At 36.4% G+C, this 21063-nt stretch overlaps 1 protein-coding gene across 1 annotated transcript in view; it reads right to left on the bottom strand.

Annotated features, from left to right (window-relative positions):
• Nucleotides 1-15056: 15056 nt before the first annotated feature.
• The window catches only part of LOC120630004 (tetratricopeptide repeat protein 7B), a 29638-nt gene continuing 23631 nt past the window's right edge, over nt 15057-21063 (bottom strand). The window contains exons 16-18 of the mRNA XM_039899121.1: nt 20705-20810; nt 18821-19028; nt 15057-15626 (exon numbers count right to left, since the gene is read on the bottom strand). Of these exons, the coding sequence (XP_039755055.1) occupies nt 18826-19028; nt 20705-20810 (309 nt within the window). The 3' untranslated portion in view covers nt 15057-15626; nt 18821-18825. The remainder of the gene's footprint in view (nt 15627-18820; nt 19029-20704; nt 20811-21063) is intronic.

Below are 21063 nucleotides of genomic sequence, written 5' to 3'. Positions count from 1 at the left end.
TTAGGTAGACCGCTGCTCGTGCGTTGGGGAGCAACCAGCAACATTGAGCCTTGTTTAAAAAGCAGCGTATTCTCACGCTTTATTTCTGTTTCTATGCTCATACTTTTAATGATCTGGATGGTTTACGGTCCCAGAACAAATTACTCTAGTAAGTATGCAAAAATATTTCTTGTTGTGTTCTTCACGACGTTCTCTGTGGGTATACCGATATAAGTAGTTTAGTTCTTCATTATCTATTCCCTAATTTTGCTTGGACTATAGCTACGTGATTTGGCGTGGATGATAATAATTAAACATTTGGCTTCAGTATTTGGCCTTCCAAGTTCCAATCAGGCTCAGATAGAATACCAAGATTTCAACTTCAACTTTTGTTTCAATTCAATTCTTGTTTGTCTGGGCCAACTGGGCACAAGGTCTTGTAGATGGATAAGGCACGAAGGAGCAACTTTTGTTTATGGCTACCAAGATTTCAAAGTCGTCTAGTAGACTGTCAATTAAGACATTTGGAAAATTATTTTATCATAAGTTTTTTTTTTTAAATAATTGTAACCGTATCAAGTACTTAGTGTTTATATCCTCTTTAACTTAATCGGTTCGTCAAAATAGGATCTTGCAATCAGGCCCTGGTTTCTTCAGTAAGTATTTTAACATTATAAAGCTTATGATACGTATGATAGCGTTTTTTGCTAGGAGCTCGACTTCACTTTCGGGGGGCCTCGAATCCCAGCACGCACCTCTAAGGTTTTAAGTACCTAATTAAAATATCACTTGCTACAACGGTGAAAGAAAACATCGTAAGGAAAGCTGCATGCCTCAAAGCTCTACATAATGTTCTCAAAGTTGTGTGGAGTCCTCCAATCCACACTGGGCCAGCGCGGTGGACTACGGCCTTAACCCTTTCTCATAATGGGATGAGACCTGTGCCCTGTAGTTGGTCGGTAATGGGTTGATGAGATGAGCTTATACGTGATACTTAATGTTATATAACTATATATATAAATATCGCAATGTGTTATTGAAGTTTTCTTAATATAATGTTACCACGACAAGTTTTGCAATCAAACCTTAGTACCTATTTAGGTAGCTACTTGGTTAGCTTGCGAGATTTAATGGCAGCAGAATTGAACTTAATCATCTGACTCGAGCATGGGCTGCTAATCTAACATTATATTTTTACCGGACAAGTCGAGCAAATTATTATGTATCTACCTACTCACTTATACGTAAATATACCTACCTAAGTAATTCTTATAATCTCCTTACATACATTGTAAGTAACTGGCGTTACAATTATAGATTGCTATCTTAAACCATTGATAATGGCTAAGTTAATTAGTACAAAGGTAGGTAGGTACTAAACTATAATTTACTTACTGGGAACCTATATACCTAGCTGTATCAGCTTAGTAAGTACCTAGCTATATAGGTACGTACCTATGTAATAACTGTAACCAAACAAAAACAAAGAACCAACGAACGGCAACCCGTTCTTACAATACTTACAGCTAGAATAAAAACAGATACCTAGGTCCCCCCCTTCCCCCCTGGTGAGATGTCGTGAGATTTTATTCAACCCTCTCCCCATCCCCCAATCTCACTTGAGATTTTTTTAAATGTGAGATTCTTACGTAAACGCGTTGTATTGTTACTGTAAAAAGAAAAAAATATGCTTCGTGCTTTAACATACCACTAGTTAATTAAGACTAGTAATTAACATTGTTGTGATAAAAATTTAACAAAAAAATTGCGTGATATTTGCCGAGACCCCGCCTCTTTCCAACGTAACATTAGATGAGTTTTGAATCGCCCCCTCCCCTCCTTAAACATTTAACGTATATTATGAACGCCCCCAAATACCATCGCGTATTAGGTACCTACATTTTTTCAAACCAAAGTAAACTTACAAAGCATTGTAATCGCACTATATACTGCTTATAAAAAGCGGTGGAAGCCTATTCAAAGTCAAAGTCAAAGTTATATATTAAAGTTATATATACTATTTTCTCTTCGGATCACGTTTGATCCCTGGCTGACTGTTAATTTTCAGAAGATATATGTATTTTCATTAGTATATCACTTTTTTATTGGGTAAACCTGCACTCTCTATAATGTAGTCATAGACATGTGAAGTGTATCAAACCGCACTTGATTAGGGTGGTGGAATTCGGCCTTACCCCCCTGCGTAATTGGCGGAGTGGGGGTATAGGCATTCTTGCCCTAGATGAATTTACTTATGACGCGGACACGTCTAAGGTGAAGGCTCCATGCACTTTTAACAGCATTGATCATTGAATAATGATACCTATATCAACCTATGCGGTGATAGCTTAGTGATAAGGGCTTCAGTTTTACTTTGGGGGGCACGAGTTTTAATCCCAGCACCTCTAACTTTTCTAAGTTATGTGCGTGTTAAGCATAAAACTTAATTCAACAATTTAAATATCTTTATATATATATATATATTTCTTGTGTGCGTGTGTATGTCACTGAACTCCTCCTCCGTTTGGGTGGCACCCATGGTTTAGATTCACAAATCAGCTCGACAGATGGCGTTGGGGTTCGCTAGTTATATATATTTATTTAAGTTTTAATATATTTATTTTATGGGTATAACCGTAGGTATATGTGTATGTGCACCACCAAACTATTTTCTATATTTGTTTTCTTCGTCATTGGTTGCCTGGAAGAAATCGCTCTGAAGCGAGCTTTTCTTTTTTTATATAGGTACTTTTTGTCGTGTGCAATAAAAGTATATTCATTTATTCATTCATTCAACGATGAAGGAAATAATCGTGAGATAACCTACATGCCTGAGATTTCTCCATAATGTATTCAAAGGCGTGTGGAGTTCACTCGTTTTGTAATCCGCACAGGGCCAGCATCCTGGACAATATAGACTCAACCTTTCTCAATCATGAATATTCATCGTACGTACCAATAAGATTGCTTAGAGACCTTACAATAGATTTCTGGGAATGTGACGCGGGCGGGAATCGCGTGTAGGACATCTTGCCCGCTAGACAAGCGTATTTTTGTTATTAGTACATATCTGAACATTTGAGATCTAAACAAACTTATCTGTGCTACGGCGGCCACTTGAAAATCAGTCCGAGGGCGTACGGATTATTTTTATCAAGATGTCAATTAACTATTTTTTCGTAAAAGAATCTATTTACGTTTTTAAATATTTGTACAACGTTGTATCTAATTAATCTCTTTAATAATAGTACCTTTATGATTCACGCAAATACTTAATAAACTAAAACTGTAGGGTTTCGATTCCACTTTCGGAGGGCAGAGTTCGAATCCCAGTACCCACCTCTTTCTAAGTTATGTGCGTTTCAACCAATATAACTTGAAGGAAAATTGCATGGCTCAAGAGTTCTCCATAATGTTCTCAATGGTGTATTGAGTCCACCAATCCGAACGGAGCAAGCGAGGTGAACTACGGCCATAATCCCTTCTCATTGTGTGTGGCCTGCAGTAGGCTGGGTTGATATGATGATGAAACTAAAAACTGAATTGATTTATATCAGCTGTTGCCCGTGACTTCGCCTGCGTTTGATTTTGTTTTTTGATGTGGCATTAAATTTAGTTGTAGTTGTAAAATAATTTAAAGTATTCAGTATCGCTAAGCCTTAAATGAGGGGTTTGCTGCTGTCCGCTGAGGAGTTCTGTCCTCTATCGCCACAGTTTGGGCAAAATTTAACACATACTACAACCTCTATAGTACAAAATATGATTATTAAAATAGGTTATAATGTGTCGGAGTTATGGTGTAAAATCATCAAACACTTTCAACCCCTCTCCCAAAGAAACCGAGCTTAATGTCGGGATAAAAAGTATCCTATATTACTTCTAACACTTTTTCGAATATGTGTACAAAGTTTCATGAGAATCGGTTAAGTAGTTTTTGCTTGAAAGTGTAACAAACAAGCATACATTTTCATTTATAATATTAGTAGGGATAGGGATAGGGATGTGATTATAAGAGAATTCCTATTCGATTCGCTGACGCAGTGTTCAATTAAGAGAAATTATTGCCTGCCTCGTTGGTCTACTGGTTGGGATGTTTGCTTACAGATCACGAGGGCCTAGGTTCGATTTTATGTTAAGCAATTCTCAGTAGTAGTCCAGAATAAGGAGATTCGCTTCGTTCTCTTCGCGCGTTTAGACTCGCATGTTAAAATAAAATTAATATCCTCATCACCTTTTTATCATAATGCATCATCATCGTCATCAATTCAACTGAATGAGTATGCATGGTGTATTCAAATTTACCTACTTTATAAATAAATAAATAAATAAATATACTACGACAATACACACATCGCCATCTAGCCCTAAAGTAAGCGTAGCTTGTGTTATGGGTACTGAGATAGCTGATGAATATTTTTTATGAATATAATACTTATAATATACAGATAAGCACCCAGACACTGAAAAACATTCATGTTCATCACACAAACATTATCCAGTTGTGGGAATCGAACCCACGACCTTGGACTCAGAAAGCAGGGTCGCTGCCCACTGCGCCAATCGGCCGTCAAATAATTCATACATTCAATACTGATATAAGGTTTTTTTTATTCCACTACAGCTTAGCCCTGGACTGCAATTTCACCTGCTGGTAGGTGATGATGCTGTCTAAGATGGAAGGAGTATAATCTATTAGGGAGTGTGGTAGTGATACCCCTAATCGGTTTCTACGTGATATCGCACCGGAACACTAAATCGCTTCGACGGCACGGTGGTAACTAACCACAAGCAAACACAACACACTTTCGCATAATAATATAAAACCATATCGCATAATATATAATATAGTTCCTTAAACTCAGGGTTGGCCATTTTATTGCTCCAACTCGCATCAGGGCAAAGTCTTAAGTGGTTCTAAGAAGACCAACAGTGGAATATGATGATGAAAATAAAAACAAACATTTTATGTAACATTATAATTATTACACTTCCATATTATATTATGTTCAAACTTTATATATTATTTACAGTACAGTCAACATCGAATGCGAAAACATCTACATAGAGTGTACACAGGAAACAACAGGTTTAAAAATTTATATATATATTTATAGATTTATATACTTTAAATTATATACAATAGGTATAGGTATATTAAATAGTGTACCTGAATCTTTATACAAGGTATATAAAGTTTCTTAATAGGACTCAGGGTGCCAACGAGTGGGAACTATATTAATTTATTTCAACGTATACATCTAACGGACAACCGGGTGGGCAAATTTGACACTGGTTTGCACTTATGGCTAAGTAACATGTAAAATGTATGACCGCTTCATAAGTGCCTGTGATAAGGTCTATATGAATGAAACATTTTTCAATTTGAACATACGAGTAGCTCTGGTCGACCATTTCGACGACCACACAATTATAAAAGCAAACGATGCAAACGTAATTGAAGTAACAAATTGGATATGATTCTATGATATACAATAATTTGCTAAACTCCTAATTATAACAACTAAGCTTAATGTTTGGAGTAAATCAACCGGACAAGCCCGCTTTGCCCACCCGTTGCTCTGCCTGTTACAAATATACAATGTTAGTTTTTGTATACTTTTAAAGAAGCAATGACAGATCTATTTGCGTGAACTATCTGTATTGTGTATGATTTTGTTACTCGACTATTATTATCGATCTATAGTAGATTTATAATTTCAGTTTTTTTTATTAAGATCAGCAGTCACATGTCAGTGAGTGCTTCAATAGATGTTTATTAACTCTTGGTTGAAAAGAACTTATAATATAGGGATTAGGAAAAGAGGAAACCGGTAGGATCGCATAATTAAGAACATACAGAAACAGTGTACACGACTAATATTGAAGCTTTAAAAACCACTCCACTTTAGTAGTGTTTCTCGAACAGGCGGTTAGTCACTGGAGTGAGAATGGAGTGATCCATTTAGCAGTATACAGTAATTATTTTTCCTCTAATGTTCCACCATAAAATGGAAAATTTTCAAAAGTTTCTGAACATTACGCGGATGTGAAGTGTGACGTGCGCGGAGCGTTTCACTGTTTTTGGACACAATGCACTGCATGCAATAATGGTTGAATGAAAAGAAAATAAATAATAAATAAATATATCACCATCACCATCTAGCCCCAAAGTAAGCGTAGCTTGTGTTATGGGTACTAAGATGACTGATGAATATTTTTATGAATAATATACATAAATACTTATAATATAGACAACACCCAGACACTGAAAAACATTCATGTTCATCACACAAACATTTTCCGGTTCCAATGGCCGGTCCGGCCGTCAGTGAATTAAAGGGTTCTGTATATTCTTAATTGTGTGTGCGTGTGTGTGTGTCAGTGTGTGGGAAAAAAGCACTTCGCACGTCTTTATAGGTTATCGACAAAGTAAATAGGCCCAGCTTAAATAATTAATATTCTCGAAAAAAATATAATAAACCATCGATTGTCATCTTTCCAACCCGCAGATTCGTTTCATACACATACCTAGACAGTAGATATAAATATGACTTGGAAACCACAATGTGTTGATAAAATACATCTACTTCTAAAGAAAATATTAGTTGATTGATCAGATGACACAACAAAAAGTAGTAGTAGGTACCTAATGGAAGATTTAAACGAACAATAGTGCGATAGTTATAAACTTATAATATACATAACACTAGGAATGTACCGCGTTGTATCCGAATACCTATCACGAAATATAACATCTTCTATGAAACTATTTTGGCATTACACTATCAAATGTTTGGGCGTCATATAAACAATATTCAAAATATTAGTATAATATCTTTACACGATTACGATAAGGGCGTTTATGCACGAGTCACCTGACACGCTAAATCCTAAATTTCATCTGGCTAAGTTTGTTGTGGGCTTCTTCTTAGACCAGGGCGCGTTGAAAACCGCGTAGCTTTAGTTTTAAGTATACGAATGTAGTTGTCGCCAACACTACTCATTGCTATGTTCACATTTTGTATAAAATCAACGCATCGAAAGTGCTTTCTTCATAGATGGCACTTTTGAATATTTGAATTTTTTGAATATTTGACTTGACTTGAAATGTGGCGACAGCTCAAGATGCCACATATTGCTATGAAACGTTCGCTCACTCAACAATAACGCATAGAACGACGATCTATTTTATAGTAGAAGTTTTAGCTAAGTCGTTGGTGCCGCTATGTTATTACGAGTTGTTTTACGATATTGCGGCTGTACGAAACACAAACAAACCCTACGACGTAATTTTCATTATTGTAACCACAAATCCGTACCTTATTGTGGCTCGTGCAAAAACGCCCTGAGTGAACGCGCATCGAAATATTCGTACCGCTTTTTGCAATTTTTGTTACTTACATCAATACAATAGCACAAAGTAAAATCATGTTTGTATGTTGCTCTTAAGGTCGGTAACCTTAAGAGAATAAAAATATGATTTTCCTATACAAAACGTTTTTCCTAGTTTGCATTTTTGTTCGAATTACAACCAGAAGCGATACAAAAGATAATATCCAATAACACATACATTCCGAGGTGTCGACCAACAATTGTACTTTACTTTTATTTAAAACTGAATATTAAACTATGATAAAACTCCAGCCCGAAACCAAAACTATTGTACAACAATTGGACATAATTCAAATATCTAGAGTACTTAAAGAACACCGGACCAAACCCAAACTTTTACCGTAAACTAAATTTATTTTTTTGCCCGCAAACAAAGATAACCTATTTTATATTTATAATAACTTTTTCTATGAAAAAAAAATATAATATACAACGTGTAAATGAATATCGAAATAAAACCTCACAGGCTTTAGAGGTACCTACATTATGGACTGTCTGAGACTTTTCTATGAAACTGAAAACCTAATAGTTTTTGAGTAAAAGTTCTGAAAGAAGCAGATATTGTGCATGTCATAAGAAAACAATTATAATGTCTTAAATTAGTTTGTATGGAAAAATAAATATGCTTATTTGGATTTAATATTTTTACAGGGTGATTCCTTATGAATTATACTTATGCATCCTTCAATATTATTTCATAATACTGTTACACGTTGTATACATTTTCTGAAATTATATTCAAAATATAAAAATGATTTCGATTCATAAAAAAAGTTCGGAATATGATGCTATTACATAAAAAAACTGACGTTGTATGAATTCCTATACCCACAAAATACCATTGCCTTAAAAACTACATAAATACAACACAAGTTCTGTTAATACTAAACTATGACTACATTTTGCGGTGAGAGTAACGACACGAAAGTTGGAGAAACGGTTACTGGCATACAACCCCTAGGATATGTTCCACATACGAGTATAACATACATCGTAACAATTATAAACTCAAATAGTTCACATTTTATCGTACCCTATATATTTTATACCATAGCAATTGTTGTTATTGGCTTTACTAACGATACCCTTGCTACATGCATAGTGCAGTTTAGCTTATTTTGATCAGTAAATTCGATGAATAGAACTAAATTAGATATACAATTTATAATCGACTAACGTAACACACCAACTTCCGTGATGAATTCAGTTCACACTATACACCATTGGACGGTACTCAAAATGCATTGATCAAAGTTAAAAACTAACCGTAGACTTAAAGCTCCGAAAATAGAAGTATTCAAACACGGCAGAAAATACAGATCAGATATACGATGTAAATAATGACGTCGTAGAATGCCTGCTGTCTTTCAAAGCTAGGCAGGTGTCGAATGCCACAAGAAAGAGAATAAGCCATGTTTAATATTACTCATGTCTTCATCCTTCACCCCTCCAATTTAGCGTCATTCAAGACGCTATAAGTTGATACGACAATTCAGAATTCAAATCTAAGATCTTTCCGATTCAATTCGCCACTTTTGCGTTATTGGGGCTAAGTTACATATACTAAGTATGTAGTATAAAGAAAACTTCGGCGGTGTACTATTCGCATGAACCTGTCCTAAATCGGCTCATCCTTCAGAGTTTTGGAGCAATCCTCGACAAACGAAGCCCCTGTCAGTACTATCAGAGTTTTTGACATTGGTACAAACTGTCATAGCATCCGATTCAAAAATAAAACTTATAAAAGACTAGCGGGACGTCTCTAGACAGGTTTCATGTTTTCCTTGCAGGAGTTGCCAATGCTTATGGAAGCTATCTAGGCTGTACTTGACCAATGCCAACCTGTACACAATGCGATCTATTTTGGACCCATAAAATTGAAAAATTTACTACAAGATTAAAGATTTCTAAAAGACTAAAAATTCTAGGAAACACATCTCTCAACACCTCGAACAACAAATTGCAATCAAAACAGTTAAATTTATAGAATCACTAATTCCTCGGGTCTTCGTCCGCGTATGAGTCAAAGTTTTAAAGGGGAACAACGTTGTCAAACATGATTTTATCGAAACTTTAACAGTTGCAGCGGAAGATCTCAAAAAGTAAGAAAAAACCCCCGATTTTAAAACACTCTTCTTTGGTGCTATGCTCCTATTGGTCTTAGCGTGATCATATTTATCCCTACATTTTCAAAAAGAGGTAAACAACTAAAAGGAACGTATTATAAAATTACTTAACTAACAACTGAATTTTCCCAAAACAATCATATATAACTGAAACCTGTTTGACCACTTCTGTAGATGCATGTGTGTAGCAATGTTTAGATATTATTTTCTTTGTATTGTTTCTTAAATAATTTATCACTAAAGTTATGTATCATCAGTGGTATACATTTTGTTAGCGTGAGTTTTTAGACTGGCATAGTATGGCAGCTGCTGGAACTATTGCAGTAAGGGCCAGGTTTTAAAATACACGTACGAACATAAATCTTAAAAAAACTTTAGCCGATAATATTATTTTATCGATTTTGTTTTAAACATGTACATTTCCGAAACAATTTTAAAACCAGTGAAAGCGTGGCTTTATAGCGCCCCAAAATAAAATGTTTTATTGGCTTTTAATTTATTATGTATAACAATCAGCTTCCATGCGGACATAATCAGAATATTCGTAGCCGCAAGAGTAATTATATATTCATTTTATCTGCGAGTTCACACGAAAACCGTAATTAACATCGAAAGCCGAGTTTGACTTGTTTTTTATATTTGTTTAGCAGATGATGGATTGAAACTGTGTGTACCTCCCTTACAAAGATATTGCTATCTTGCTCGCCTTGCGAAGATACTCAATATGCCCTAAAGTATAAAAGAAGAACAGACATCGATTTTTTTTTTATAAAAAAGTGAGTAGGTTCAATTCGAGTAGATACATTAAGTTAATCAATATGTAAAGCTATACTATAAGTTTACTATGATATAATCTATGATAACGAGGCAACGTTTAAACCTCTCCCAAATTGAATGCGAAATTCAAGTTCAAGTTTGATCTTAAGCATACCTTGTCTGATACTTGAGAACCTGTTAATAGCTCGATGTTGGTTTTAAAACGGCCTTAGGAATAAAAATAATTTTACCCCTTTAAATATATAAATTAAAAACCTTTCTAAACTGTCAATTAACGTGTGAGCTGACAATTGGCGTGTGAGCAAGACAGCAAGATATATCCGCTTCCCACTGCATATCTCATACACCTTACTGTGAAGGCACCAGCCAATGATGATAACCAATGGCTTATCCTGCTCTTGGAGGCGGGGGCTAGGCAACACCAATTTCTATCCAATAACTACCTTGAATCATTAACATTTCCTTTTTGATTTATTGAGTGTTAAAAGGGATACCTGTTCATTCATTCGTTCCTATTTTTTTTTTACACGATCCGGCAATCAAACCCAAGTCTCGAGCTCCGTAATCGGACACAGATCAACGAGGCAGTCAGAGGCAGGCTGTATAGTGATGATGATTTAGCACTCCTTTGAGAGAGGTATAACCGCAAACTATTAATATACTAGTCAACAAACATCTCACTATTCTTTTATTAAAGTTGAGTAAATTACGACATTCACAACGCTTATACGCTGATAAGAGTTTAGCACACTATGCGATCCGATATTCGAAGATGCTGCGCCCCTGCTATATATACCTAGGCAACAATAGTTCAAGCCAAATTAAACCGAAACACCGTAACACACGGATCACAATACACTATGATGAACTAGCTAGTTTAGCGCGCCTAAAGTGCGGGTTTAACAGACCGCCGGTCTGAGAATTCCTGTCCAAGTGCGAAATTAAACAGACCTGCCTGGAAATGCCCTCCCAAGTCAAAGATCCTGTACACATAGATGATAAAAAAATCCAATTTTTTAGACAGCACTACAACTTTAATAAGTTGATATGTATTGTGCAAATTTAGTTCCTATGCTAACTAAAATCTAAAAGCTGATGATGACTAAATCTTTAGATTTGAAATACAAAAGCAAGAAACCATTTTTATTTAGTCATGTATAATAAAGTTTTAAAATATAGCACTTTAAGTTAGTTATTAGTATCCCACCTTGTATCGCGACATCCGATCGGATAGTGTGAAAACGCTTCAATATATAGTTTCTTATTAATTTTTATTCGATAGAACGTTTACAATTTTAACAGTAAATGTTAATACGTCATGACGGACGTGAAAATGGAACGAGAAAAAATCTTTTTAGTGGTACACACATCGCAAGGTCACAATCACTATTTATTATTCTATTATTTTATTCAGTATGGAAAATTTTATAGTGCAAGAGCCCATAGCATTTATAATTAAAGATAATTTTAGAACAGTGTGACTTTTTTTTAGAAACATATCCAGTATCTAGTCTAATATATGTATTGCAATTAATTATAATAATAAATAAAATATCTAATGTCATTTTAAAAAATATATTAAAAATATATACAATAATATCAATAATAATGAGTAAGAGAAAAAGATAATAGGTAAGAAATTAAGTCTACTTTCCGTCAGTTACCAGAAAAAAATGTTAAATTTCTTTTACCAAAAACGACTGACATAAAATTGTGCTTTCACATGACCAGATAGATATTTTCAGACGAAACTAAATCTGATTTGATACTCTGACTCTAAGTCTATATATTAATCAAACTATTTTTTCAATTAACTGTTTGTTATTTAGTTGTACACGATTAATGATTCGATAAAGAATAGGAGTCAGACGAATAGAAAAAAACAAGTCTTATAATCAGGGGATAGCATGCTGTGGTCGCTTGGACTATTTTTTAAATGAAGTTATATTTTTCCGCGTAATACAATATTTATTTAAGTACGTAGAATCTCGATGCATTGTTAGAGTATGTGTTTTTTTTATTCACGATCACTTTTATAGTTCTTTATAAGAGTCTATCTATTCGTATCGAATCTAACAAGGAATGATCAAAGACATTAAGAATCAGTCACAGTATGACTATAATTAATACTAATTTTATTATATTATATTATTATTATATGTATAGACTACGTAGTATTGCTATATGAACGGCTACAGAAAATGCACCTTTGGGCGTATTTTTATTTCTCGGTAACGTGTTTGATATATAGCATGCGAACTTTCTGCATTCGGAAAGTCGAAATGTAGCGTTAAATATCCACACCATTACGTATTGGTGCGGCATGCGTAACCTGGCATGCGGTTCTGAAATATTCAGTATTCCAAATGCTGTTCCTTAACAACCAATAACAGACACAAAATTTATAGACAAGTGAAAATGTAGTTAACTCGATTTTTAAATATTTATATCAAAAAGTTACAATACTAAAGATCTATAACAAGATGTCAAAATAGTTAACCAAACTTTAATGAGTCTTAATGGTGAACAATTGCACTAGTGAGTTCCTGTTGCCTTCCTTGCTGACTTCACTTTCAGTTGGGTAAGTTGGACTTTGCAGGAGTGTTTTACTATAGGATATAATTATTCTTTAAGTTAGTCCTAGACTGCAATCTCATTTGAAACATCAATCCCATCGAGTTTTATTACCAGTATTGTTACTAGATGGCGCTCTTCCGATCCTATACAAATCGTAGTTAACCTTCACGCGATCGAAGAGGTAGAAAATGTCGCACTAGGCACTCAGGTGGTAAGTGATCATGCAGTCTGAGACAGTAGCGTGTTAAACTGTTAGGGGGTTCTGGACAGTTTTAGCCTTGACAGTTTAAGCCCACACCACTAATCAGTTTCTACGTGGCATCGCATCAGAACGCTATATAGCTTTGCAGAGTTTCTAGTCGGTAGGTTGGCAACAAGCCACAGCTGATTAGAGAGTATTCAGAAATTATAAAATTCCCAAACTGCACCTGCTGGGGATAAAACCCAGGACCTCCCACTTGCAAAATACAGTGATGACCACTGCGCCAAGGAGGTCGTTAAAAAAGTGGAAGACGTCGCGCGTCTAGGCTAGTATTTATAAATATTCATTTTTCAGTAACAGCGATTCAATTTGAGTTATTTACTTCGTCAACGATTCCGTAAAACTAGTTTGAACTCAGAATTTTTCTCGCGAGGCAAAAATTTAACGAATCGCCAAAATATCGCTCAATGAAAACAGCAAACTGAAATTTATTGGCTCGCTACAAAATAAAAACGCGCACGTCCAATCCGCACAGTGTCCGCCCCAAGACTGACGTCTGTCACTATACAATTGACAGCTACCCCCACTCCAAATGCGCACGGGACAGTGTAAGTATAACATGTACGATCGCCATAGGGAAGACATATTTAAACATCGAGTAATAATAACTTACTTAAGAGTTATGCCTACTTTATCAGTACGCCGATAGCCCCATTTATTTCTTGAGTGATCCGTGCAGCCTTTGGAAACATATTTTCCACTGGTTTTTTTAAAGTTACAAGTCTAGACACTAGCTAGCGTTTGAGGCTTACTGACTCCTTTTTCTTTTGTTACTCTACGAGTTAGCTCTTGACTGCAATCTCATCTCACCCAAGTTGGTAGCTGATACGCGGTATAGCACCGAAACGCCTAACGTTAACGTTCCTTAACGGTAACCCAGTACCTCCCATCTATATGATCAAAGTGCGTACCACTGCGCCAGAGAGCTTAAGCGAATACACTTGTGACTTGCAGCCCCGTAGACCCCAGTAGCGCATCAATTTCTTTAAAACGCAACGTTTATGTAGTACATTATTACTCTAAATAATTGAAATTTAATTAATATTTTTAAAATTAAAACTTTTAAGTACAATATAATAGTAACAAATATTTATCTCAATGCACTTATTTACTTTTTAGAACTGGACATAATACTTCATGCCTCGGAAGCATGTTTAGCTATCGGTCTCGGTTATTATCACTAAATCCTGAAATGAAATCCAGGTGTCCCACCACCCTGCATTGGCGAAACATAGTGGGTCTCCTCGCTCATATAAGCGAAACAGGCCGTTGTTGCCAGTAGTATAGTGTGATAATGCTATTTTTAACTGGCATTTAAGAAGCAGCTTAAATTATTAAAGAACTAACCGTTGGTAATGAACCTACCACTATCGGATCGGATAATGCGAAAACGCTGTCAAAATTACATTAATACTAGCAGTATTCGTATTTAACATCGAAGGTTTATATGGTAGATATGCACTCGCTAACTTCACCTTTATCACGTAAAAAAAATGGGCGTGATCACCCAACTCTGAACATTGGTGACCTCTATTACTATTAAACCACGACAATCCACTTTTCCTAACCTGTCTAATAATGTATATAATCTTTTTATTGTTTCTCAGTGTAAAGTAGGTTTTGAAAGGGTAAAGAAAAACAAGAGTGATAAATTTAAATTTAAGAAGATTTTCTTTATGTTTGTATTATCTTTGTTGTTTATCGTTAGCTTGCCAATGAGTATACAGACGCTACGTCAGACCATGTTGTTGCCTGTCCGTGGCATCACATTGGGTCCCTACTGAAAATCAGCGCTGCAGTATTTCTTCGCAAAGCTGACCTGATGGTGACCAATTATCCTCAAGGGGGCATCGTAGATTTTTATTGTTTATGTGTTTTTCTTTTCTATTTTACTTTCATAACAATTTAAAAAAAACTTTCAGCTAAAAAGTAACGAAAAGATTATAAGACAGGTAAGAAAAATACACTTGGAATACGAATGTCCAAGGAATTATAATAAAAATTACTAAAAAAAAACTACAATTACTCATGTTGTCGCTTTAAATAGGGCAAAATGTAAGCTGACATTTTTAGGCACAGACAATCTAATGGAAGTTTGTGTCCTTGACGCGCCATGATGGACTCAACACTGATTAGGCTGGAATTTGAGCTTTATGTTCGCCTAGAGGTTAGGACTTGACGGTAGGCTAAGTTGGATCGCCTTGCTATAACGGTAAACGAAAACTTGTATAAATATCAATCCGCACTTGGCCAGTATGGCGGACTTCAGCCTACGGCCTATTCCGAGAGGAGACCCGTGCCTTTCCAATGCTTTCATTTGGAACAGTGTCAAGTTGATATGGCGTCGGAGGGTAATTTTAGTGGTTTTGCATATCTACGATTGAAACCTTCGAGTCATATCAACACATGCACTCCTTACAGATACCGTATCAATATATTAGTGTAATATATTCGTGTGTCCGTCCGCGTGCCGCCAGTCGCCTCGCTCGCGCTAGTCACTACCGTGGATATCCCTGAAACAAACAGTCGTACTATATTTTTATAATTTCTATTAGTGTTTTTACCTACACTTGGAGGAATTATCAATTTTATAAATCTAAAATGCATATAAAAATTTTCGGAACCTGCGACTCTCGGGCAATCGCAGCCTGACTGCTTTATTATTATTATTATTTAACTCTTTATTTGTACACCACAATGAAGTTAGGAAAATAAAAAAAACAAAAGAAATACAAAGACAGAAGTAGAATACAAAAGGCGGCCTTATCGCTAAGTAGCGATCTCTGCCAGGCAACCTTTGGATTAGGACAAGATGAGAGAGAGCGGACAGGTGGTGTAAAATTATTATAAACGTACATTCAAATAGCTAAATACAAATACATAAACAAAATTGCACAAATAAGAAAAATATAATAAATAAATATAAAATAATAAACTAATATATACTCAATCATACACATATATGAACATATAGATAATAAAAATAAACATAATCAAGGTATAATAAATGTCGTCATTATAGTGCAAGATAATATGCTTTCACCGCGTTTTTAAATGTTTCAAGCGATTTTGCCTCACGTATATTTAGTGGGAGCGCATTCCACAACTCAATAGCTTGCACTGTAAACGAGAGTTTATAGAACTTCGTCTTGTGAAAAGGCATGTGAAGTGTCAGCATACGACATGATCTTAAATCAGCAGGCAATCCTACAAAATCAAATTTTTCCTTCAAGTACGAAGATGTTTTAGGATTAAATAACACACAGTACAGAAGTGAAAGGACATGCATATCTCGGCGACGGCGAATAGGGAGCCACTTGAGCTTTTGTCGAAATTCAGATACGTGGTCATACTTGCGTAGGCCAAATATGAACCGAATAGCAAGATTTTGGAGACGCTCAATTTTGTTAAGCTGGTCCTCAGTCAAATTAAGATAGCTTGCGTCCGCATAGTCAAGAATAGATAGAAGGAGGGAATGTGCCAACATAACTTTAGTCGGGATTGGGAGAATAGATCTTAGGCGTCGCAGCGAGCCCATGGTGGCAAACATACGTCTACTCATTTCTTTTATATGTGTGGACCAAGACAAATCCTGATCTAAATATAAGCCAAGGTCTTTAACGGTAGCACAAAAAGGTATACCTACACCGTTATATAGAATAGGCCATAAGTTACGTCCATCAACTTTGGAAATCATTCCAGGGCTGCCAATGATGATTGATTTAGACTTCACAGGATTAACTTTTAGACCATATTGCTTGCTCCACTCATAAATAACCCCAAGATCCAAATTTATAGCAGAGACAGCAGAACCAAGATTTTCAATGCTTGAGTGGCGATAAATTTGGATATCATCTGCATACATGTGGTAGAGAGAAGATATATTTTGAGTAATGGAATTGATGAATACAGCAAAGAGTAAGGGAGATAACACGCCACCCTGAGGTACCCCGGCCGTAACATCACACCAAGAAGACATAGACTCATCCAAGCGAATGCGTTGTCGACGACCATAGAGGTAACTCCGAAACCAGTCTATCACAGATGGAGATATGTTAATAGAGCACATCAGACTAAGCAAAATGTCATAGTCAACAGTATTGAAAGCGTTGCTAAAGTCAAGCAGAGTCAAAACTGTAACCTGCTTATTATCCATCGCCAGCCGAATGTCATCGGTCACTTTAACTAATGCTGTAACCGTACTATGACCAAGACGAAATCCCGATTGCAAAGGATTGAGAAGGGAATGTTTATTAAGAAATAGATTCAGTTGCTGGAAAACTAGTTTTTCAAGAACTTTTGACAAAAAGGGTAGAATAGATATAGGTCTAAAATCCGAAAAAGATTCGGGGGTTGTCTTTTTAGGAAGAGGAATAATCTGTGCATTTTTCCATGCATCAGGAAATTTACTACAGTGGATTGAATAATTAAAGATATGAGTTAGAATGGGAGAAATAACATCAAGAATAGGAATGATCATATTACGGCTTATGCAATCAGTACCGACAGCATTCGAGGCGATGGACATAATGCTCTTCTTAACATCACATTCAGTGAAAGATTTGAAGTTAAAGGCAGGAAAGTCTGGAGTTGAGGCAGAAGAAAGAAGTCTAAGAGTATTTTCCTTATCGACACTATCGATTGTATCGGAAGTAGAGAAATGTTTATTCAGGAGATCAATATCGAAATTAATAGAAGTATGACTGGATGACTTACCAACTCCAAGCGACTCAAGAAATTTCCATGTTTTAATGGTATCACCATTTTCAACTGACTTATGAATGTGGCGTCGTTGAGCATCTCTACACATGGTATTGCAGCGGTTCCGTAATTTATGATATTTTTCACTTTATATTTATATCTAGCCGCATTCTTTTTATTCATTACGACTTTTATCTCATCCGACAACCATGGCGCTGGCAGATGCTTAATCTTTATCGGTCGTATAGGAGCATGTGCATCATAAAGCTGCGTTAGCAAAGTATTAAATACCTCAACCTTACGATCAATCAAGTCGACATCTGTGATAGCAGTCCAATCAAGAAGACTGGCATCATCACAAAGGCGACTCTTGTCAATCCCACCAAAGTTACGCTGGAGAATTATTTTAGATTAAGCTTTAGGAGGACGTATTTTATAGCAAAGAAAAATTAAATCATGATATGAAAATGCATCAGCAGGACATTGACCGTGCTTGAAGACAAAATCCGGAGAAGAGACCATAATAAGGTCAAGAAAAGAGGGAGTACAGCCAGGAGAGTAATGCGTAGCAGCAAGGGGCAAGACAGTCAAACTACAGGATTCCACTACAGTCATTAACTTTTTGCTACGATAGTCATCCTTTCACCAATTAAGCTACGGCTCTCCTACCATCGATGCCTAAATTGTATTTTTATTCATTCTCGAGCCGAGACTGGTGGATAGCAAATTCTCAGTCAGACTTCCAAAGATGGGCACCCATCCATTTACTTTAGTCGACGTCACTTACCCAGCTAAATCGACTAATATGTAGTGCAGCTATTAAGTTATTTTTTGCAGAAATTAAAAGTTTTTTAACGGGAGTAGGGCCCGGGACGGTAATTTACGGTTGCCAATATTTACGGAATTGAAGGTTTCAAATAGTAGGTGATTAAAGCTCCATGGGCCAGAACGGATATATCATTCGCCCGCCAGTAAGTGGCTCGTGGCCGCTCCCCGCCGTACTCACTCGCGTCAGAGCGGCAGCGGGTCGCCGGACAGCGGCTGCAGCGCCAGCGCGGCGGCGGCGGCGTCGGCGGCCGCGGCGGGCTCGCCCAGCGCCGCCAGCACCAGCGCCAGGCGCCGCCACGTGTCGGCGCGCGTGGGCTGCAGCGAGCCCGCCTCGCGCAGCGTGCGCTCCGCCAGGCGCAGCCAGCCCAGCGAGTAGTACGTGGCGCCTGCGCGGGACACGCGGCACTCGTTGTTTTAAATACATTCGATACATTCCGTGGAAGAGCGCTCGGCCTTAGTGAAATAAGTTCGACAAAGAAGTGAACTTGCGTGTGAAAAATAACGTTTACCAATAAATATATAACGGCAATGCGCAAATCTAGCCCCGAAGTAAGCGTGGCTTCTGTAATGCGTACTCAGTAAGATAGCTGATGAATATTTAAAATATTCAAATTTAAGCTCTCTGCCTAAATTTAAGATTAAAATGGCTTATGCTTCGTCAGGTTCATTCTGTAGACGAATATCCTAATCTAAAGGTTTAAATTATTATATTTCTTGGTTTATATTTTGTTTTACTTCATATTATTTAATGTTAAGTTGACATTGTTATTTAATTTCACAGTTTTGATACGTTAAATTTCTGACATTTTGTATAAAATGGAAAAATAATAAATTTGCATGCCACAGAATGGCAAACTGTAGCGCGGAACATGTAAATATTTCTAATATACAGATAAACACCCAGACACTAAAACACATTCACGTTTATCACAAAAACATTTTTCGTAATTGAGCCCACGGCCTTGGACTCAGAAAGCATGGTCGTTGTCCACTGCGCCAATCTTCAAAGAGAAGAATCTCAAAAGGCAATATATATAATAAGTCTACACCATAAAGAAAAATCAACATTAGATAAAAAAAAATATCCGTGTGGTGACGGCAAATCACAATATAGTTGTCAGCAATCCTCCCCCGGACCTCGATTGCGAGTGAACGTTTTTGAATTCCACATTAAATATAAAATAAATTAAATCTTCAATTAATTTCATAATAATAGGACTGCATAAGCGAGTTGGAGGTTAAGGACAATGTAAACAATTGCGCGTGTGTGTGCAACAAGTGCGAGAAAACGAATCATTCAAACCTATGTATGTGTAACTGATAACTAACATTTCGTAGTGTTCGTGGACAACAAACAGATGCTAGGTTAAAGCGTTAAGATATTTAAATTTTTGTATGCATATGAAACTGCGTGTGGTTGTGTTGGGCATATGTGTTGGGCATTGATTGCCACTTACTTTCTGCTACCTTAGTACATCTAAGCAAAATATACGAAGAAAAAAAATTATCTAAACGCAAAACAAGTTTTATTTGGAAAGAAATTAAATGAAAACAATCCATGTGAATATTAAATTGATATATGTATATTAAACTGATATCGATCTATGAAACAAACTTGCTATGTGCTTATGTGATCCTGGTACTCGCAAGCAAAAATCGCTGAAGAATGACTTTATACTATCCTGCTACATCTGAACAAACTGAACTAACTCCTGTACTTGTAAACTGTACTCTCACACTGTACCATTAAAGTTTAACAAATAAACTTGTTATGTCCTCATATAATCTGGTATTTATACGCAAAACATTTAAAAACCTCAGAATTCTAATATAACTAAATCTGTTTATCGGATGAAAAGATCACCCAGCCTAAACAACCGAAGTTTTAAGTTGCGTTTCTGGTACATAAATCTTTGATTACACCAAATTACGCTAAAAACTATTGGTATGCCACCAACCCGTTTGCCCAGCATTGTGATGCTCCCTTTATGAGAGGCCTTGGTCCATCAGTTCTGTTATAGGTTATTGATGAGATAAGAAAAGGCAATAGTGATAACCTCACCTAGCTGCACTAAGCTATCGAGGTGCGTGGGGTGTATCGCCAGCGCGTTCTGGAAGCACTGGCGCGCCTCGTCCCACTCGGCGCCGGCCGCGTGCACGAGGCCTCTCTGAAAGGCCACTTTAACTGTTTAATTACAAAGAAAACTTGCGGTTCGCTAAGATGTGAGTAACCATCGCCAGTTACCTACTTACAAGCACTGCTGGCACAGGTCATAGACATAAAGAACCGTCTCAATCAAAGCCCGGCTCCATATATATCCTAAGCCCTTCAAAAAAATGAAATTCCGTGTGTATTTTAATCTCGGAATTCAATCCAGAAGGTGAATATAAAAATGTTTAGTTACACATAGGTTTATTTTG

Source organism: Pararge aegeria, chromosome 15, assembly GCF_905163445.1.
Source record: "Pararge aegeria chromosome 15, ilParAegt1.1, whole genome shotgun sequence".
NCBI classification, from domain to species: domain Eukaryota; kingdom Metazoa; phylum Arthropoda; class Insecta; order Lepidoptera; family Nymphalidae; genus Pararge; species Pararge aegeria.
This window is presented reverse-complemented; position numbering and strand designations above follow the sequence as displayed.